Source organism: Palaemon carinicauda, chromosome 6 (assembly GCF_036898095.1).
Source record: "Palaemon carinicauda isolate YSFRI2023 chromosome 6, ASM3689809v2, whole genome shotgun sequence".
In the NCBI taxonomy this organism is placed as follows: Eukaryota; Metazoa; Arthropoda; class Malacostraca; order Decapoda; family Palaemonidae; genus Palaemon; species Palaemon carinicauda.
In genome coordinates this window covers 66,160,077-66,181,032 of record NC_090730.1, presented here as the reverse complement: position 1 = coordinate 66,181,032, position 20,956 = coordinate 66,160,077, and the positions used below count along the sequence as shown (strand labels likewise).

Here is a 20,956-nt window from a genome sequence, read left to right as displayed (position 1 = left end):
ATGTACAGAAATTATAAAGAGAAGTCTTATTAAAAGAACTTTTCTTCAGTCTGAGAGTGGCACTCATCAATTTTCCCCTTTCAAAAAAGGGAACATTAATTTCTGTATATGTCTCTTGTATAATTCCTTTATCATGCTACATTCATTTAGCATTTAGTCATTTATTAGAAATAAATGTCTATTAAAATGCAGTTGCATCCTAATTTGCCCGACAATTGCATGTTTAAGATGCCAGAGTTCCTTGACTTACTCATGTAAGTACTGTATTTCTCATATCATTGTATGCTTACAAACAACGGATAGGGACACTGATATTGGTTTGGCAATATATACAAACCTTGAGACCGTTTGTATTCTCAGTGTATACTTTTGTTTGTTTATACAATATATGCTACCTTGAGGCCCCTTTTCTACCGTCTAAAATGACTCTTCCCTGCAGGGGGCAGGAAGCACTAACATTGTTATGCTTAGTGATAATAACAGATAACGGTAACGTCATTTGTCTCAATTGGCCCTTATGGCCGTAGAAATATTGCCCTTATGGCCGTAGAAATATTGTCCCAAGGTTAAGGCACTGATGAAAATCCACAGATACATTAATTCTCTGGTATGCTTCCATCAGGACGTCATGGCTTGAGCCCAAAAAATAGAAAAATATATTGTTGGGTGAGATGGCCTTGACGTCCTGATGGACCCACCCATTCTTTTCTAATGAAAAGATCTTCACAGTTTCCCTCCCAAACTATTGTATCTGTAGCACCATGCTCGATGCTACAAGGAATGACCGCCATATGGGAATTGGCGCGGTTGTGATACTCAATAGTAGTAGGGGAACTAGAGTAACCTTGATGCGGCTCCCCTTCTAATTCTGCCACGTATCCCCCTCGAAGCGTAAAGGCTATTCGGGGTGCAGATTGCCATGTGGCGTGTCTAGAATACGTCCCCTGATTTATATGCGATATCCTTGAGAGTTAACCTTAAGATTATTCGTGCCAGAAGTTAGAATTCTGTGAAACCTTTAGTTTAATTCTCTGGGAATATCACTGTAGTCATATATACCCTTAGGAAGCTACTAAAGGAACCTTTCATCAGGACGTCATGGCCATCTCACCCAAAAATAGATTTTTCGCTTCGCTCAAAATCCGTTTATTATTACTAGCTAAGCTACAACCCTAGTTGGAAAACCAATTTTCTCTAAGCTTAAGTCCTCCAACGGGGAAAAATAGCCCAGAGAGGAATGGAAATAAAAAAAATAGATAAACGATGTAAGAAGAAATGAATAATTGAAATAAAATAATTAAAAACATAAACATCATTAAAACAGATATTTCATTTATAAAGTATAAAAAGACTTATATCATCCTAATCAATATGAAAACATTTGCTGCAAGTTTGAACTTTTAAAAGTTCAACTACCTGATTAGCAATATCATTCCACAATTTGGTCACAGCTGGAATAAAACTTCTAGAATACTGTGCAGTATTGAGCCTCTTGATGGAGAAGGCCTGACTATTAGAATTAACTGCATGCCTAGTATTACAAACAGGATGGAACTATCCGGGAAGATCTTAATGTAAAAGATGGTCAGAATTATGAAAAATCTTATGCAATATGCATAATGAACTAATTGAACAACGGTGCCAGAGATTAATATGTAGATCAGGAATAAGAAATTTAATAGACCGTAGATTCCTGGCCAACAAATTAAGATGAGAATCAGCAGCTGAAGACCAGACAGGAGAACAATACTTGAAACAAGGTAGAATAAAAGAATTAAAACACTTCTACAGAATAGATTGATCACTGAAAATCTTAAAAGACTTTCTCAATAAGCCAATTTTTGTGCAATTGAAGGAGACACTGATCTAATGTGTTTCTCAAAAGTTAACTTGGTGTCGAGAAACACCCCTAAAATTTTAAGATTCATACGAAGTTAAAGAAACGTTATCAATGCTGAGATCCAGATGTTGAGGAGCCACTGCCCTTGACCTACTTACAATCATACTTTTAGTTTTGTTAGGATTCAACTTCATACCCCATAATTTGCACCTTGCACTAATTTTAGCTGGATCTCTATTAAGGGATTCAGAAACCCCAGGTGTACATTCAGGAGATGGAATTGATGCAAAGAGAGTAGCATCATTTGCATATGCAACAAGGTGATGGGCCATGAACACTACCCTTAGGAACACCAGATATCCCATTCCAATACCAAGTATGGTGCCCATCAACAACAACTCTTTGCGATCTATTACTTGAAAATTTAATAAAGATGCTAAGAAACGACCCACCCACTCCCAGCTGTTTGAGTTTAAAAACAAGGTCCTCATGATTAATCAGCACTATGACCAGGTATTTTCTGAATATCATGTCATTCTTACAGGATCAAGTAGATGCCTGAAAGAGGTCCTGTGAAGATTAATAGACCAGTAGCTCATGATCTGAACGGAAACTTAGTTCAAGCCCTTTGCAATGGAGAAAACACTACTCAGTAACTATTCCATGAGCTTCATATTTTATAAGAAAGACTCACTTCAGAATACATGAGATGGGGAAAACCATTTTTGTATATGGATTTTGTAAGGAAATCTGATTTCTTTTCTTCAATTTTGTCCTTCTCTGAAAGAGATTTTGGCTATTCTTTATTTCTTTACAAGCATTGATGGTCTTTGAGCAAATGTTTTAGGAGATATGGACTGCCTCTATTAATAAAAACTATAGTAGAAATGTCAAAGAGAATCTTTTCCTTTATCTGGTAACTGACAGAGCTAGTAAGACAAGAATAGATACTTGAATAAGCTTTGTTGGTTTGCTCTGCGATCCATGTTGCTGGAGTATAAAGTTACTAGTTAAGCTATGATATTAGATAAGTGGAAAAATGATATGAGACAGTGTCCCTCTCTTCAAAATTCCTGAGAAAAAGGAAACTAGTGACTCCCATTCACCACATCTGATTGTGATTAAGAAAAAAATTTACCTACATTTCAAAAAACATAATGGAGTAAGAAGGAAAAGAATCTGGATATTGTTTCCATCAATAATGTGTCTGAAACATCCATAAAGACTGGGTTTATGGTATAAAACTTTCATCATTCTCCGAACGAGAAGAAATGCAAATTAGTAGGTTTGCATTGGCTTGAAAAGCTCTTGCTTTAGCCCTCCTGTCTCCAGTAAGTGAGGAACTACATGTAGCTAAGCAATTGCCATTTACTCAGTTTTGATTTTTTTTTTACCTCACAGCTATTATTTTATCACCTCATCGAACAAAATGCGTTATGAGTCATTAGTGTAAAGCCAAGTAACTGTAAGTGATACATTAATTAATTTTTCTTTCTTATTCTGATAGCTAAGGGTATCTTCCTCATCTTTTAACATTTGAAAAATAAAGATGCTACCAACACAATCCAAAGAGGAAGATATAAAATAAAACATAAAAAAAAATATGATAAGCTATCTTGGGAACTAAGTTTATGCTAAGACAAACAAAGAATGAAGATTTTTAACATTCCAGACTTATCTCACCTACTAGGTATGCACACTGGGCACTGAACAAGGCTACTATCCTTTGCACTAAGTGAGGGTTTGTGAATGGTGATACTTTGACAAACAAAATTTACTGGTTTGTTGTTGATTGATAAGGGCTTAGCAGATGTTATTTCTAATTTTCAAGCATTATGGATTGTTTAAAAATACTAAAATGTTTCAGGCACGAGACAGTATAGAATCTGATTACGAAGAGAGAATGGCAAAGTTAGAAGAAAGTGTGTCCTCATAACTTGTTATGTATGGTAAGTTTAATCCCTGTAGATTTTCTTTCTAAACTGCAATTTGATTCATGACATTTTTTAGTATTTTATAATTTTGCACATTTACTTTTTCATGCAAGTTTTCAAGTGCTTTATTTAAATTGAATATGTTTACATACTGTATCTAATCCTGCATTGTACTTATAGAAATATGGTTCTACTTGCATTTTTTCTTTCCCCAGATGTAAATTGAAGCTACAGATACCAGTATTAATGAGAGAACACATAGTCCTACGTTCCTGAATAACTAACCTCTTTATTTACATGGATGTCAGTGAATGTGATGTATAACTCACCGTCAGGTCAATGATACTGTACTCCCATTTTAACAATGATTGAGTGCAACCTGAGATCACCATTAGTTTTGTTTTGTAATGTTTATTATAGTTGGCATCTTTGTAAATAAAGGGATTAAATATATGTGGGTCGTTCAATACTAGTCACTGTGTAGAGAAAATCACTGCAGTAGTGCTACCCATAAGCCACAATCTGTGTTTAGGATGCATGTTTTTGTGGCTTGATTATGTACAGATTAATTTAATTAAGATTTTTATATTTGCTGTAAAATAGGAGATGACATTAGAGGCTGAAAAGAAAAATAAATTTTGTTGTTACTTGTTTATGAGTGGAATGAAAGTTATAAAGGAAGCCATAATAAATGGCTCATGGCATTAAACAAATAATTGAAAACTTGAAAAATGGAAGATGCCTTTACCATATGCCATCTAAATTCTTAAAATAATAATAAAAGAATGAGATTAAATGTTAGTAGAGATATTTTACCTTGTTATCAATAAAGATTGAGGAATGCTTCTTACTTTATAGTGATATATTTATCTCATTTTACCAGTGTACAATTATTTGGATTTTTTTAACAGGAGATTTTTTCTGTATTTCGTGACTGATATGTAAAACTAGTAAAATTATAATTAAACTTTTGACATTTTCATATTATTCAGTATTGAATGTGTTTCATAGTCTCAAGATGCATCAAGGCTATTTTTTGACTTGACATAGGTGAACTCTCATTAAATCCCTTGTGTTAAATTCACAAGCAAATTAGCTCTAATTAGTATTGTTGTTTTTAAATACTGTACACTGGTTATATGCCAGTCTGAAATTTTGTTTAAACAGTAGCTTATATAGTTGTTTTTTTTTAGTATGAACATTTCCTTTTGAAAATATTTTAAGCTCCTTATATTTATATATTTTATCATTGCAGTATTATTATTTTTTAATTGTTGGTAAATATTAATTTCTAATATATTGGAACCAACAGATTTATTGGTTTTCTTTTATTATACTGTAGAGTAAAAGTTTGTCTCATTCTCACAAAATCTACTTACTTTACGTGTTTTATTTAATTATCTCATTCATTCTTTCCTGTAGTTGCAACAAAGCATTTCATCAAGATTTCAAATTGAATCAGAAATTTAAGCAAGGAGGGGTTAGTTTGTATTTGGTGCACCTTTTGAAATATATAGTAGATCATTCTTGATTTTTCTTTTTAATGGATGCTTTACAATTATATGATTTTGCCCTATTTTTCAAATTCCCTGTGTTCAAAAGTTGGTAAGATATAATGATTCAATAATTTTTCATGCTGCAATAAATAACCAGTTGTACAAAATTGTGCAATAGTACAATATTTTTCTTAATACATAATTTTAGCACTATTTTTTATATAGTACTCTTTGTTATAGTATTTGTTTCATTTTCCACTTGTGCTATTTTTTTACTTCGTTACATTTTTAAGCTAAAGATAAGAAAACATTACAGATTTTACATTTGGTTAAAAGCTATTGCGTTTTTTAAATGAAAAAGGTTACTGTATACATACCTGCCAAGGAATTCCTATGCCTTGACACTTGCTAAATGTGGTTACTGCATTAATACCATAAATAATATCTAAAGAAATCAAGAGCAAGTAGATTTAGCTTTATTAATTTCTTATGTTAAAAGTGCCCAGGAGTTTTATGGTAACATTTCGTAGAATACTGTGAAAGATAATTCTGATCTAATTCAAGCATCTGATGCGGTGGAAGAGCCTCAGCATATAATGATTAATCCAAATGCATTTACTATTAGTTTTTAAAAAGTACTTAATGAATTGACCTTGTTGTATTTTGGTTAAATACCCTTTTCTATGTGCATTTTTATCAAAGAAAGAAAAGAGTATGGAATATGAAACTGTGATTACTAGAATTATCCATGAAGTTAAATAAAGTGTTGCAGAAACATTTTATAAATTTTGAAGATTGTGTTCAGAGGAATGTTTTCTCTCATTAAGTAATTTATTCAGATTATTTTTTTATCAACAGACAAAGCAATTACTGTTCACACTGTACAAGTTAATTGCCTTTTATCTAAGAAAATCATAATTCTATGAGAAACAAAAAATTTTCAACATCGCACTGAAATTAGGATGAAATTTTAGAATGTGGGATTGATTTATGATAAAATTTATTATCATCATCTTTAGATTATCATGTATTTTGGGAAGTAATGAATTTTGCTAAAAAATTTTGGCCTGCATATAAGCAATATGATATTTTGACCTTTGGATTGATTAAGGTAAAAATAATGATGTATCTCTTATTTTTATGATGGCACCGAAAAATTAACCTAGTATTTCAGGTGCTCACGTTATACTGAAATTTGGTTATCCTTTCCTTTCAGTGATTTTATCAATACAAGTAAATACATGCTAAATGCAATCACTTTTTTCTGGTGTTTTTTCCCTTGCATTTTATGATAATGAACCATTTGTCTGTACAATACCTTGCAATCTTCTATGAAAAAAGATTAATGTAAAGACTTTGAGATTTAAGTACTTAATTGATAATCCTTGTCTCGTATACCTTAATTTCATGTTTTCCGGTAATGAAATACATCAGATACTTTTAAAATTTTATGTAAACTTGCTTAAATTTATCATCCTTACAATTTCAAGTATTTGTTATATACAATATTTTACAGAAATACCCAAGATCATTATTTGAAAAATTAATTTCTTATTAGCTTCAGCAAATACTTGACTAACATTAAAATATCTATGCTGGTTTTTTTATCATTTTAGTATTGGATGCTGATAAAAGTTACTCAAGTTTGATTAAAAACTTTGTCACTGTCGGGTATACTGTATTAATGTTTTTGGCATTCTTAGTTCTTACTTAGCCAAACCTGAGTTTGTATTTAGTATTTTTGTCACTAAGTGTTCTGTATTTAATTATGAATGAAGTCATTAATGAATGATGACATAATTTAGTTTTACAGGATCAAATATCTTACCTTACATCTTTAGTGAAAAAAAATCTAAGCATCAGAAATAGGGAAATTTAATTAGAAATATAGGTTTGTCTCCATACATCTTTGAGCAATGATTAGATGAAAGTAGGTGGCAAATGGAAGAGATATTTTCCAGTTTTAATGCATCTTGCACCACAATGACCAGGTTACAAGGTAAAATGGAGCTGGTAGATGTTGCTAGTTTCAGTAGATTTTTCTCAAAATATATATTTATTAATAAAGAATGTACTGTATATTATTTTCCAGTATACTTAGTATGACTGGAGTCTTTTTATATAAGTTATTTCACTACCCATGGGAACACGATTCATTTCATTGTTATATTTTATGTTGACATATGCTTTAGTTTCAATTTTATGAATAGTTGCTCTGACCCCTTACTTTCCTGTTTTTAAGGTGCCAATTATTTCCTTCTCCACATATGAAATATTGTGATAAAAATGTGAAATAAGTCTTCATTCAAATGTAGGTTCATAAATCATCATTGCATCTTCATCAATCAAGGTATTCTATGTCATACTTTGATATTTTGTTAAATTATTCTTTAATGATACCTGTTTGTCATTTGTCAATACCTGGGAAAGCTTTTTTAGTGATCTTCACCCAGTAGAGTATTTTTGTATCAAGTTTTTTAAGTTGTTGTGATCAAAGTATCTTGTTTGTGTCTTTATGGTAAGCGAGAAATTTAAGCTGTAAACAATCATTAGAGGTATGCTGATGTTGATATTGTCATTGTTACACCCTGTATATAGCCAGTTCTTTGAATTTTTATTATGAAAATAACTTTAGCATCAATAATGTATGGATGCAAATATGTGGTAACAATTAAGCATTTCTAAAATGAAAATGAAAAGGCTGTGTTCGACAATTAGTGTATCTTTGCTGACACCCTGGGATGTTCATCAAAATGTAAAATTGAAGGGTATCAATTGTTCTCCCACCTTTGCTACATTCATGAATACCGTAATTCTCTCCTAAGACACCAGAATTACATTTGACCATACTCATTAGCATTCATAATGCAGATTCTATATTCTCATACACAACTTCAATATGATAAACAGAATACTAGGTTGGTAGATTGCTGAATGTACTCTACATCATGTCTCATGAAAATACCATGTCTTTCAGTTAGTGTTGGGAGAGCAGTTGTCATATTTCCCGTTCTAATTTGGAAAGTAATTTAAAAAAACCAAACTGGGCCTGGGGCCTTAGGTGCTTGCACCATGTCTATTGTCGAATTCAGTCGTAATATTCTATGCAGATGTAGTTACACCATAGTCCTTACTTGCCTTTCTATTCCTTAAAAAGAAGCTCTGCCTCACAGTTGTGGTGATAAAGAAAACATTCCGTAACCATATGGAACATGTCTACTGTCAACTCAACATTGCAAGGATATTTTTCTGAGATTTAATGATTACTAATTACATATGTAATATAGTGACGAGGTTTATCAGTGACTGACATAATTTTTTCTTGTAGTAATTGTCAAAGTAGTATGGAATTTTGACATAGATTATATGTTGAGAATCCTAAATGATTAGTGTTGCAAATATCTTCATTACTGGATCATTGTAACAAAAAAGTGTATATGTCCTTCAATTCTATTGCTCAGTGTACAAGAAAAATAACTTTGATATCCTCTACTCTATCCTTTGGTCTTTTTCATTGCATTACCTGAACAATGTGCGAGATGAGATTTTGGTAATTGTTTATTTCATAGCACATTAGGAAGCTGCAAAATGTTTTAGTACATGTCTGAGGGTTTTAAGCCTCATCTGTGCATCTCTGTGATTTTATAAAGTGTTAGGCATAACTTGCAACTGTTGTTTCTGTTACATTTGTATTATTTTGGTTACCTGCAGTTAAGCCTTCTGAAAGTTAACGCAGTTTCTAAAGTATGGTGGTACACATGATTGAAATAATACCACTTAAGTTTAAAGTTGACCTTAGCACATGTTTAGTTTCATGGAAGATATAGACATGAACAAATTTATGTAAGGTTTGTCTCATTAACATTATTAGTCTCAGGTTAGAGATCTCCAACAAATGTTTCCTTAGTTCCCCTTCCTCTCTAAGAATGAGATTGGTGAAATTGTCTAAAGCTGGTTTGTCAAATTATGGTTGTTTTAAATTTTTATTTGAGTTGTATGACATTTACAAGAACAATCTACTGTTTATTTACTTAATTATAATACTTTTGTATTATTGGTTTGTATCATGTAAACAATGGATAGGTTGCAATGAGGAAGGGGTGTCTTGGTAACACTTTCTTTGAATTATATATAATGACCAGAAATTTTTAAGCTGCATAGTACAGCCAAAGTTATGATTTTATATTAATTAGCCCAGACCACAAGCTAGTAATCCATTTTATTTTCAGTAGCAATCATTGCTTTTGTTAAGGATAGAGTTTTGTTTCGATGAAAGGTTAAGCCATTATGTAAAGCCAGCTGTGTATAATAAATGTTGATACATCTCCTTCCCCATACATATGATCAGCTGTTTATGATGAAATATTTAGTGTTATTATCCAGTCCTGACCTGAATATCTTGAAAATATAAATACAGTACATTATATGTGTCTACACTATAAGAAATCAGGTTAATACCTTGAAAAAGTTACACATTACATGGTTGCCCTGAATTCATCCTATCCCAAGTTCCACTTACGTGTTGATCAAGAGAGTTTTTACTCATTGTCAGTAGCTGAGAGAAAGCAATTTTCTTAATAATTTTGAATTGCATGTTATTATCAGTGATTCATATTAAAATATGTATATATACATATATATACATATATGTAGATCATGCAGAAAGATGTATGAAATGATGGGGAATGTTCCTTCTTAATTTGCTTTCTCTCTGTCATTTGACTTCCGATGATCGTTATCGAAGTGTGAAAAGTGTAGAGAGCAATAAGAGAGTCAGTTTCAGTGGTTTTTTGGCTCATCACCATTCTGAAATAGGACTCAAGCCTTTAGCCTGACTTGGGACCATTCCTTGAATACTTAAGTTGGATATTACTGACATCTCTTCATTTGATCTAAATCTGGTCTAGGCTAGGCTTTTGGCTTAAATTCCTATTCCATATTGTTTAGCCTTCTAATACCAGTTATGCTAAGAGATAATAATAATGCCTGTTCAATTGGAGACCACTTGGTTGTGTATTCTCAATTGTTATTTGTTGTCAGTGTGTAGATTCCGGCAACATACCACATATTTCCCCTTAGTAGTGTTTTTGAGTTGATGAACCAATGAAAAGGCATCAACGGCCACTTACACGTGTTCACACCCTTGGAAACAGTGGACTTTAAAATGGTTTCCAAGTTTCTGATCAGTCATTTTAACGCCACAACCTGCAGCCATGTTTATATTATTCTTGTTCCTTTGTATGGTAGCAAAAGACTTAAGTTTTTTGAATGCTGATAACATTGTGGAACTCTTAGAGCTGTAGCAATCTTTTTAAAGATTTTTGGAATGTTTAAATTTTGGTGTAGGGCATTACTACACTACATTTAGGTATAGAAAAAAATACCTTGTCCAAGATCAAGGAAGCCACTGTGACTTCAGGTACTGTACTATAACTCCACCAGAAAAAAAAAAACAGTAGAAAGGAATAAGTTCTCAATAGAAAAAGATCAGTCTTGCTGAGATATGTAATTGAACTTCAAAAGTTTAAGCTGAGGTTGTGATGGAAGTTTGAGGTTTTGCCAACATGACTGTTTGAAAGTACAGCCACCAAATACAAGTGCTGCATTCATATAATAGTCTTTTATTTATATTCCTTCTATATAATATTGGTAAAGTAAAAGTATTTATGATGATAACACTGGTAAATTACTGCTGTATTTCCCAAAATATAGACATTTTATAAAAATCATTTTAAAATGACAAATTTAGAAATAATTTGTATTTTTCCCAACTATACAAACCTGTAGTTCTTTACCCAGGTAATCGATTCAGTACAAGCTGGTGTTCAGGACATAAAAACTTTGAGCAAGGTGGCAGCCAACATCCTGGCAGAAGTGGGTAGGTAGCAGGAAACACTTGCCATCGCCTACACACTCAGTATCTCAGCCCCTTTTGATTGCGTACATAACTTATGGGGACTGGGGGGGGGGGGGGTGATGGTGGGACAAGTACAGTATGTGTAAAGAATTGCAAGTTTTTATAGTTAGAAAAAATACAAATTATTTCCAATTTGTCATTTGTACTCTCACAAAATACAAGCCCTCATTCTCTCCGTAGAAGATGTGTCCATGGGTGGGTGGAAGTCCGTTCAACTGGCTGAAAACTTGCCTCAGAATTGCCACACCCGAGCTTGGAAGAGAAGGATAAGGTTCCTAACATATTGTTAACCTGTTAGTTTTATAATACCAGAGAGGTCGGGGGCCTGTGCAATAATTGTCTTGTGAGTAAGGGACCACTCTGACATAATGCTCACTGAGACCTGAATCACCCAACTCCCCCTCGCCACAAGATTGGAGATATGATTGAAGATGTATAAATGTGGGAATCAAGAAATATTCAGGCAACTTGCAAAGAATAAGGCATACCTGCAGTCAATAGGAGCCAGTTAGTAGGGCCTTGGATGCTCTGCCTTAAGAGAGTCGAAGAAGAAGAAAAGAAAAAGGCTAGTCGTTAACCCCTGACTAAAACCGTAATCTCTGCCTTTGAATGACTGTTAATTGTCCTTTGAGGAGCTAAGGAAGCTAAATCACTTGCTGAGCAACCACCAGTTCCTAAAAAAAAACTTGTCTAGGGACCTGTGTGTCATCTTCCAGGTAGTGGGCAGTGAAGATCGTCTGATGCTTCCACATGCCCAATTGTAATACCTGCATCTTGATTTCTGGGTGTGTCGCTCTTGATGAGTGGAGGAAGGAGTGAGGGTATGGTCAATGACCTGGCTGATCCAAGATGAAATTGCGTTTCTTGCAACCTTCCTCTTGACCCTGCTCGTGTTGACAAGCAGCTGATTGTTGTGTGGGCGAGCTCATCTTGTACGCTAGAGATAGTGCCTTAGCACCCTCTCAGGACAGTTGATCTGTGTCATATGTTACTTTCTGTAGACTTGCAAACCATAAGGGCCTGCACTTAGGGTCTGCTACAGCCAGAGTTAGAGTCTTTAACGATAAAATCAAGGACAAAACTGAAAGTAACCTGCACCCATCCCCTTGAATGGACGATGTTATAGGAGAGATGGTATAACTCACTAACCCGCTGTAGAGATTATGGTGAGAAGGAAGACCGTTTTGTGGATCGATCAAGTCACAATCTGACGCTCAACTCAACAGTTCATAGGGAGCTCCTTTGATGGAATGGATGACTTTGACCAGATTCCAAGCATGTGGTCTCACTTCCGGCTAAGGCAAGATAACTCAAAGGTCCGTATAGGCATTGATAATTGTGCTGGAGAGGAAATAAGGACTTTTTCAGTCTACAGCTCTGGCTTAAGGTTGAGTAATAGCCTTATACCACTGAAATTGAACAGAGTTTCTCCTCTCAGAGATATAATAAAAACCCAGAAACCTGGAGTATAGTATCTCTGAATGGAGACACACCCCTTCTACAACACTAACCACAGAAAATTGTCTAGCAGCAGAAGGCTTGGGTATCATTCTGCATCTTGCCATAGTGGAGCTATAGACACTATAAATAGGTTGGACAATGATCTCACTTTGTTGAGGAGTCTCCAAACTAGGAAAAGGGGTGGGGACACATGTAGACGTCTGTCATTACAAAGATGTTGGAAGGCTTCTTGGAACCCTGCTTGAGGATTTGGTACTTGAGAGTAGTACATCGGCAGTTTGTGATCGAGACTAGTTACAAACAGGTCTCCAAAGTCAGGAATTTGGTTGCTATCCGAGGAGCCAAAGAGCATTTGGAACCAACTATCTGAGTCTTTCTGCTCAGGTTGTCTGCAAAGATGTAGTTTTTGCTTGGGATGGACAGGGTTGATAGTGAGATCTGATTGTCCTCTGTCCATCTCAGAACCTTGACAGCTAGATAGTAGAGCTTTTGCGAGTAGGTATCTCCTTGTTTATTATTATTATCATTATTATTATTATTATTATTATCATTACTAGCTAAGCTACAACCCTAGATGGAAAAGCAGGAATCTATAAGGTCTAGGGCTCTATCAGTGGAAAGTAGGTCGGTTAGGAAAGGATGTAAGGACAGTGAGACAAGCGTCACCAAGATCAACTGATACTTTATTCAAATGTGCACGGGAGTATATTACAAGGTGCGGACGGAAGGGTAGGATGGCGCTGGCGCCAAATCAGATTGAAGTGCCCTCCAAAATATATGTGTTTTCTTACACTTACAAATATACGAATTATGAGTTAACAGAAACATGTAATGAAATGATACATATGTCAAAATGTAGCTCTGATGGAGCGGAATACATATACATGGGAAACCACGGTGTGGCGAAAGGAGAATTCAAATAAATAAATAGTTTGTTGATTTTCTGGACGACGAAGGGAGCGGTGTCCTTACAAGTATTCCCCCCCCAAGACATCGGGCGGCGTAGAGGGCTGATGATCAATCTTCGTATCTTTTCGGGCGTCGGAGGGTTCCTCTTGTGTTTGTTCGGAGGGGCGCGCATAAGGATCTCTTCCTCTTGTCGTCGTTTGATGATTTTTCTTTCGTTGGGCGCCTTGTTTTGAGGTGGAACTCTGGATCTGCCAGGTCCGGCGGAGGCGGTGTCGCTTCCTTCGAGAAACGCTGGTTTCACGCTGTCTATTGAGACCCAGTCCTCTTGGCCATGGACGTCGAGAATGAAGGCTTTCGTTGTCTTCTTAATTACCCGGTAGGGGCCTCGATAAGGTCTAGTTAGTGGTTGTCGATGAGCGTCGACACGGACAAAAACGTACCCGCAGTCATCCAGGTTTTTTGGCTTGAAGTGCTTGGTTCTGTCCTGGTAAGTTTTGAGACATGGCCTGAACTTCCTGGCGATGTCCCTTAGGTGATCCAGCTACGTGTCGTCGGTTGATGAGGGAAAGAATTCGCCAGGAACTGTGAGCGCCTCCCCTTAAACCTTTTCGGCGGGCGAAGGTTCGCCGGCGGTGCGAAGGCCGAGGAGTACCCAAGGAAGTCGTGATTTCCAGTTCCCGTCGGTGCAGCTCGCCATCAGGGACGCCTTGAGGGCGCGGTGAGTTCTTTCGACCATGCCGTTTGCCACGGGGTTGTATGCCGTGGTGCTGTGGAGCGTTGTCCCCATCAGGTTCGCCAAAGCGAGCCATATTTCTGAGAGGAAAGCGGGGCCTCTTGTCTGTCGTGATGTCGTCAGGAACGCCAAACCTGCTCACCCAGCTTGACAGGAGGGCTTCGGCGCATGCTTGAGTCGTAGCTTCGGTCATCGGCGGTGCCTCCAACCACCTCGTGGAGCGATCGATGATCGTAAGCAGGTAGCGAGCAGATCCAGAAGGGGGCAATGGTCCCACGACGTCGATGTGTATGTGACCGAAACGTCTTTTTGGCTGGGGAAAATCGCCCACCCCCGATTCGGTGTGACGGCTGACTTTGCTTGACTGGCAGTTGATGCATGACTTCGCCCATTCCCGGGCGTCCTTTTTTATCCCTGGCCAGACGAACTTTTCAGACAGAAGGCGAGCGGTGGTGCGTCCTGAGGGGTGTGAAAGTCCATGGATGATATCGAATATTTTCCTTCTGCAGGAGGCTGGTATCCAGGGACGTGGGCGGCCTGTGCTGGTGTCGCAAAGAATAGTTACTCCTGCTGGTCCGAGGGGAATCGCACTTATCTTGAGCGCGGATGGCCCCGTCAGGTGATCCTGTGCTTCTCGGTCGGTGCGTTGTTCGGTTGCGAGATTGGCGTAGTCGATTCCCAGGTGGATTGCGTCAATTTCAATCCTTGAAAGGGCGTCCGCGACTGGGTTTTTCTTTCCTGGGACGTAACGTATGGTGCACCCGAATTCGGCGATTGATGCGAGATGACGTTGTTGTCGGGAGGACCATGCGTCTGTCGATTTCGTGAAAGCGTGTACGAGGGGTTGATGGTCCGTCGCGATTGTGAAGGGAGTGCCCTCCAAGATGTGCCTGAAGTGGCGGACGGCGAGGAGTTCCCTATCGAAGGTGCTGTATCTTGTTTCGGCGGGTTTCAATTTCTTGCTGAAGAATGCCAGCTGTCGAGGAGAACCATCGACGAGTTGCTCCAGCACAGCCAAACAGGCGACGTTGCTGGCGTCGGTGGTTAGTCGCAGGGGCGCGTTGTCGTCGAAATGAGCAAGGGTGGTGGCTTTCGCAAGGGCATCCTTCGTCCGGGTGAATGCCTGTTGCTGGGGCAAACCCCACTCGAGTTTTTTTGCTTTTCCTTTCAGGTCGTTGTCGAGAGGTTGGGGATGAAGCGCCTGTAGTAATTGACCATCCCCAGGAACTCCTGAAGTTGGCGGATGGTCGTAGGTATCGGGAACTTTCTGATGGCGTCGACCTTGGTTGTCATGGGTTTTACCCCGCACGAGGATACGCGGTGACCAAGGAAATCCACTCATTCCGCACCGAACGAGCATTTGTCGAAACGTACGACCAGGCCGTTCTCCTGTAGGCGTTTGAGGACGGTGCGGACGTGCTTCCGGTGTTCCTCCTTGGTTTTCGAGAATATCAGGATGTCGTCGACGTAGCAGACGCAGAAAGGTAGGTCACCCAGAATGCTATCCATTAGTCGTTGGAAGGTCGCCCCGGCGTTGCGTAGACCGAAGGTTGAGTATGCGAAGGTGTAGGATCCAAACGGCGTTACAATGGCAGTTTTCGGGATGTCTTCCGGAAATACGGGGACCTGGAAATAAGACTTGAGGAGGTCCATGTTGGTAAAATACTTTGCGCCGTGCAACGCGTTCGTTAGGTCCTGCATGTTGGGCAGCGGGTAGTGATCGGGCGTTGTGATGAGGTTGAGGCGCCTGTAGTCGCCGCAAGGTCTCCAGGACCCGTCCGGCTTTTTTACCATGTGTAGGGGGGATGCCCAGGGGCTCGATGGTTTCTTACAGATACCCATGCGTTCCATGTCCTCGAAGGCGCGTTTGGCATCCTTCAGTTTCTGGGGCGGAAGGCGGCAGAATTTGGCGGGAGGCGGCAGAATTTGGCGTGACTGGGAGGTCCTGTCGTTGTGATGTGGTGGTAGATCCCATGCTTGGACGGGGAACCTGGCGAGTGTCGGAGCTCGGGCTTGAAAACCTCGGGAAATTCTTGTAGGAGGTCGGCGTAGGGGTGTGTCGTTACGGCGGATACGGACATTGTTGCAGGGCCGTGTTCTAGGGCGCGGGACTGGCAGGTTCCCGTGTCGATGAGACGTCTGTTAGCGACATCGACGAGGAGTCCGTGGTGGGCGAGGAAATCCGCACCGAGGAGGGGGCGATTGACGTCAGCGATAGCGAAGGGCCAAGAATACGAACGGCCCATGATAGATATCTTGAGGGTCTTGATCCCATAGCACCGTATGGGAGATCCGTTGGCGGCGATGAGTGAGGGAGCGTTTTTGTCGGGACCACGGTCTAGGTCGGACTTGGAAGGTGGGAACGTTGACTGCATTGCGCCGGTGTCTACCATGAGTCTACGGTTGGAAATGGTATCGAGGATATAGAAACCATTCTTGTTTTGGTTAACTGCGGCTGCGATGGTGGCAGGTGGATGCTTCTGGCGTCATCTTCTAGGGAAACTGCATGGTGCTCTACATTTCTTGGCGTCACTGCCGAACTGTTGGTGGTAGAAGCACCATGCTGGGTTAGTCCTAGGGTTCGGTCGCGTTGGTTGCGGTGGTTTCTTTCTTGATAGAATGTTGATCTCGTCGTCCTCAGGGGCCGTTGCCGAGGAGTCTATGGAAGAGCAGCTGCTGAAGGAGGAGAACGAAGGCTTTGGAGGCCTCTTGGAGCTTCTGAGCCTTCGACAGGAGTTCGTTCATTGGGAGCGTGTCGGCGTCTGTCAGTTGGGCCCTTACGTCCTGTGGTAGGCGTCGAAGAAAGATCTCGCGAGATAAGCTAATCTCACGTCGTCAGCCGTTGCTGTCTGTTTCGGGGAGCATAAGCAGGCCGGTCAACTCGTCCCACGCCTCGACAGGAGAGGTGTCACCCATGGGCTTGCCGGCGAGGTCCAGGACTTTCTGTGCTCTTGCTGAGACGGAGAGGGAGTAGATACCGATGAGTTTCGTTCTCAGGTCGTCGTATGAAACTTGGCCGGCCTGGGCGTCGAGCCATGGGGAAATCTTGTCGAATACCTCTTCAGGTATGGAGGTGAGAACGATGTCAGCCTTGGCGCAGGAGTCGCTGAGTCTAGCGACGCGGAAGAGTACGTCTGCTCTCAGGAACCAGGAAGCGGTGTTGTGTTGAGAAAAGGGCGGCAGTTTGACTTTGGGCGTGGAGGCGAGGCCGTTGGGTGCGATGGGCGTGTTACTTCCTGCATCGTGGCCAGACGACGAGTCGGCGAAGAGGTGAGAAGTTGATATGTCGGTTAAGCTCATCCTACTGTCTTACATTCACCGAAGTGTGGGAGAACCAAAGGCCGGTTCATGACTAAAGGTAACGGAGTATAGAGAAGGTAGCACGGCCGTAATAAGTCCGTTAATTGCAAAGCCAAAACCGCTGATGCTACTTTCAACTCCGGGGTCACCAGTTGTAAGGACAGTGAGACAAGCGTCACCAAGATCAACTGATACTTTATTCAAATGTGCACGGGAGTATATTACAAGGTGCGGACGGAAAGGTAGGATGGCGCTGGCGCCAAATTAGATTGAAGTGCCCGCCAAAATATATGTGTTTTCTTACACTTACAAATATACGAATTATGAGTTAACAGAAACATGTAATGAAATGATACACATGTCAAAATGTAGCTCTGATGGAGCGAAATACATATACATGGGAAACCACGGTGTGGCGAAAGGAGAATTCAAATAAATAAATAGTTTGTTGATTTTCTGGACGACGAAGGGAGCGGTGTCCTTACAAGTAAAAGGAAATAAATGAATTACTGTATATGAGAAATAATGAACAATTGAAATAAATTATTTTAAGAATAGTAACAATATTTAGAAAGATCTTGCATATGTAAACTATAAAAAGACATTAAAACATTTGCTGCAAGTTTGAACTTTTGAAGTTCTACTGATTCAACTATTCAATTCGGAAGATCACTCCACAGCTTGATCACAGCTAAAATAAAACTTCTAGAATACTGAGTAGTATTAAGTCTCCTGATGGAGAAGGTATAACTATTAGAAATAATTGCATACCAAGTATTACGAACAGGGTGGTACTATCCGAGATGTGAATGTAAAGGATGGTCAGAATTATGAAAAATCTTATGCAACATGCATAACAAACTAATGGAACAACAGTGCAAGAGGTTAACCCACGAAGGACGACCCGTCCATTTAATGGATGCATTAATTGCTACCAACTAGCGACCGTCTATATTGTGGATGCATTTTTTTCATCCTTTCTTCCCCCTACATATGACTTTAGCTCCGCCTTCTATTGACGTCACAGGCTACTTTAACCAATCAGTGATCGTTTACAAAGCAAAGTTGCCAGAAATCTTATACTTTGAGGTTATAGGAGTGTACTAAGCATGCGCCGTTGGCGGTGGGGGTAGGTGCCGTTTGGCTTATCGATCGAGATTTTGTTATCTGTTGGCAGGATAAAAGATAACTTTTTTTATGCAAAATTAAGAGTTAATTTGTTTTATAATGGCTAATATGGAATATCATTATGATTCAGAAACAAGTGCTGATGATTTGGGCAGCCATAGTGAGCATGATAGTGATGATTATATGACTGATAGCGATGTTTATGACGACGATCTTGACATTGAACCTGTTGCCTCATCCTGGGCACGTGTTTATCCGCCTGAAGGTATTGACTGTGGGAGTGATTTGGTTTTTACCCAAAGAAATGTAGGTCCTTTAGGGATTCCTAACCGTAATTCACAGCCTATTGAATACTTTTCTTTATTTATAACTGATGATATTATAGATATTCTTGTTCGTGAGACTAACATATATGCCAACAGATTTTTAGCTAGTAAGGAAGAGTGGATAAGAGAACATCCACGAAGCAAATACAGAATCTGGAAACCAGTAACTCACGAAAGAATGAAAAAGTTTTTAGCTCTTAGTTTACTCATGGGATTGATAAAAGTGCAGGATATAAAAGATTTTTGGAGTACGTTTCGTTCAACTAGAATTCTTTTTTTTTGAGAAACCATGCCACGCGATGAATATCTTCTAATTAGTCGATTTCTTCATTTGAATGATAATACCTTGAATAAGCCCAGAGGTGACCCACAGTATGACCCATGGTTTCAAGGGGGCCCTCTTTTAGATTCCTGCAATAAGTTATTCAAGGATCATTACAATCTTCAGCAGACTATCTCCCTTGATGAAAGTATGATTGGTATGCGTAATAGGTGTGCATTTATACAATATATGCCCAATAAACGGCACTGTAGGTATGGGATAAAAAAGTTTGAACTTTGTGAAGCTTCCACTGGATATGTTTATCATATAGATTTGTATTCAGGGCGTGATTTTTATGCTACTGGAAGTCAGCAAGGCTTTACTCATACAGTAGTAATGAATATAATGGAGAAAAGCAAGGTTCTGAATAAAGGTTATCACCTGATTACTGACAACTTTTATACAAAGATTCCTCTAGCAGAAGCCCTACTAATACAAAAGACATCCCTCACAGGAACAATAAAGATCAATTCTAAATTTTTGCCTCAAATTTTGGTCAAGCAGAAGCTCAGCACAGGTGAAACTGTCTATGTAAGAAAAGGAAAGTTGCTTACCTGTGGTTTCAAAGAGAAAGCAACTTGCAAGCCAGTTTACCTTTTGACAACATATGCTCATGCTGAAAATGTCACATTGCAGACAAGACATGGAGAAAAAATCAAGCCTAAAGTCATAAATGACTATAATGTTGGTATGGGAGGTGTTGACCTTTCAGACAAAAAACTTTATCATTATGCTGCACAAAGGTCAACCAGGAGATACTGGAAGAAAATTTATAGTAATCTTATAGATGTATCAGTTCTAAATGCTTATATTATCTATCAGCAAAATACTGATAGGCCATTCAAGAGAGATGATTTTCTTCGTGACATTATTGAATGTCTGTCAATCCCGGATGCTGCATCTTACCCTCTCATTCCACAGTCACCTGGTAGCCGACTTTCTAATTCACCAGGTCGTATTCCTATTCCTGTCAGTTCACCTGGTTCAAGCCATGTATATGCTAGGTTAGATGGTTGCAAGCAAAGATTATGTGCAGTTTGTCCCAAGTGCTCGAAGCACTGGTGTCCTGGATGCAATGCTGGCATTCATGAGCAATGCTGGCCAAAGCTGCAACATTACTTCAGGGTGAAAGGTTGTCCTAAGAGGAAACATGAGGACAATGATGAGCATGAAGACTGTCAGTAAATTCAAGTCAATAATTGTGGCTACTTTTGTGAACTCACTTGATAATTATGAATGTTGTAATATTTTTGTAAATCCGCGTTACCAAATGGTGAAAAAGTGTCACTTGATATGTTGATATATATTTTTTTTACCACGCTATCACTGAATAGAATAATCTGTTTTTTTTTAGGAATTTTTCAAAATTACATTCTTTACAAAATTAGCTTTGTTATAACAAAAAGGAATAATAAGTTTTGTAATAATCCAGCTTCAAAGTGACTTTGATTTTTTTGCAACTGTGATTTCTAAAGATATTTTTTTTTATATCCAAAGTAATTAAATATGTATCAAACAATAAATGCCCTATTCAAAAAGCTCATCTTCTTGCGGTTTCAATGATACCAAATACTTATATATTAGAGTGAA

At 38.6% G+C, this 20,956-nt stretch overlaps 3 protein-coding genes across 13 annotated transcripts in view; all 3 read left to right on the top strand.

The window, feature by feature from the left end:
* Plc21C (Phospholipase C at 21C) overlaps window positions 1-8,939 on the top strand; it is a 935,201-nt gene extending 926,262 nt beyond the window's left edge. For all 11 annotated transcript variants that reach the window (XM_068375234.1, XM_068375236.1, XM_068375240.1 and 8 more), the window contains 2 exons: window positions 3,708-3,789; window positions 3,990-8,939. In XM_068375234.1, the coding sequence (XP_068231335.1) occupies window positions 3,708-3,776 (69 nt within the window). In that variant the 3' untranslated portion in view covers window positions 3,777-3,789; window positions 3,990-8,939. The remainder of the gene's footprint in view (window positions 1-3,707; window positions 3,790-3,989) is intronic.
* A 9,878-nt stretch (window positions 8,940-18,817) lies between these two features.
* LOC137643040 (piggyBac transposable element-derived protein 4-like) lies at window positions 18,818-19,327 on the top strand. The gene has a single exon (XM_068375892.1). The coding sequence runs from the start codon at window positions 18,818-18,820 to the stop codon at window positions 19,325-19,327; it is 510 nt and encodes a 169-aa protein (XP_068231993.1).
* A 6-nt stretch (window positions 19,328-19,333) lies between these two features.
* On the top strand, window positions 19,334-20,551 carry LOC137643039 (piggyBac transposable element-derived protein 4-like). Its single transcript, XM_068375891.1, has one exon. It carries the CDS (start codon window positions 19,334-19,336, stop codon window positions 20,549-20,551), a length of 1,218 nt encoding a protein of 405 aa, XP_068231992.1.
* Window positions 20,552-20,956: the final 405 nt, after the last annotated feature.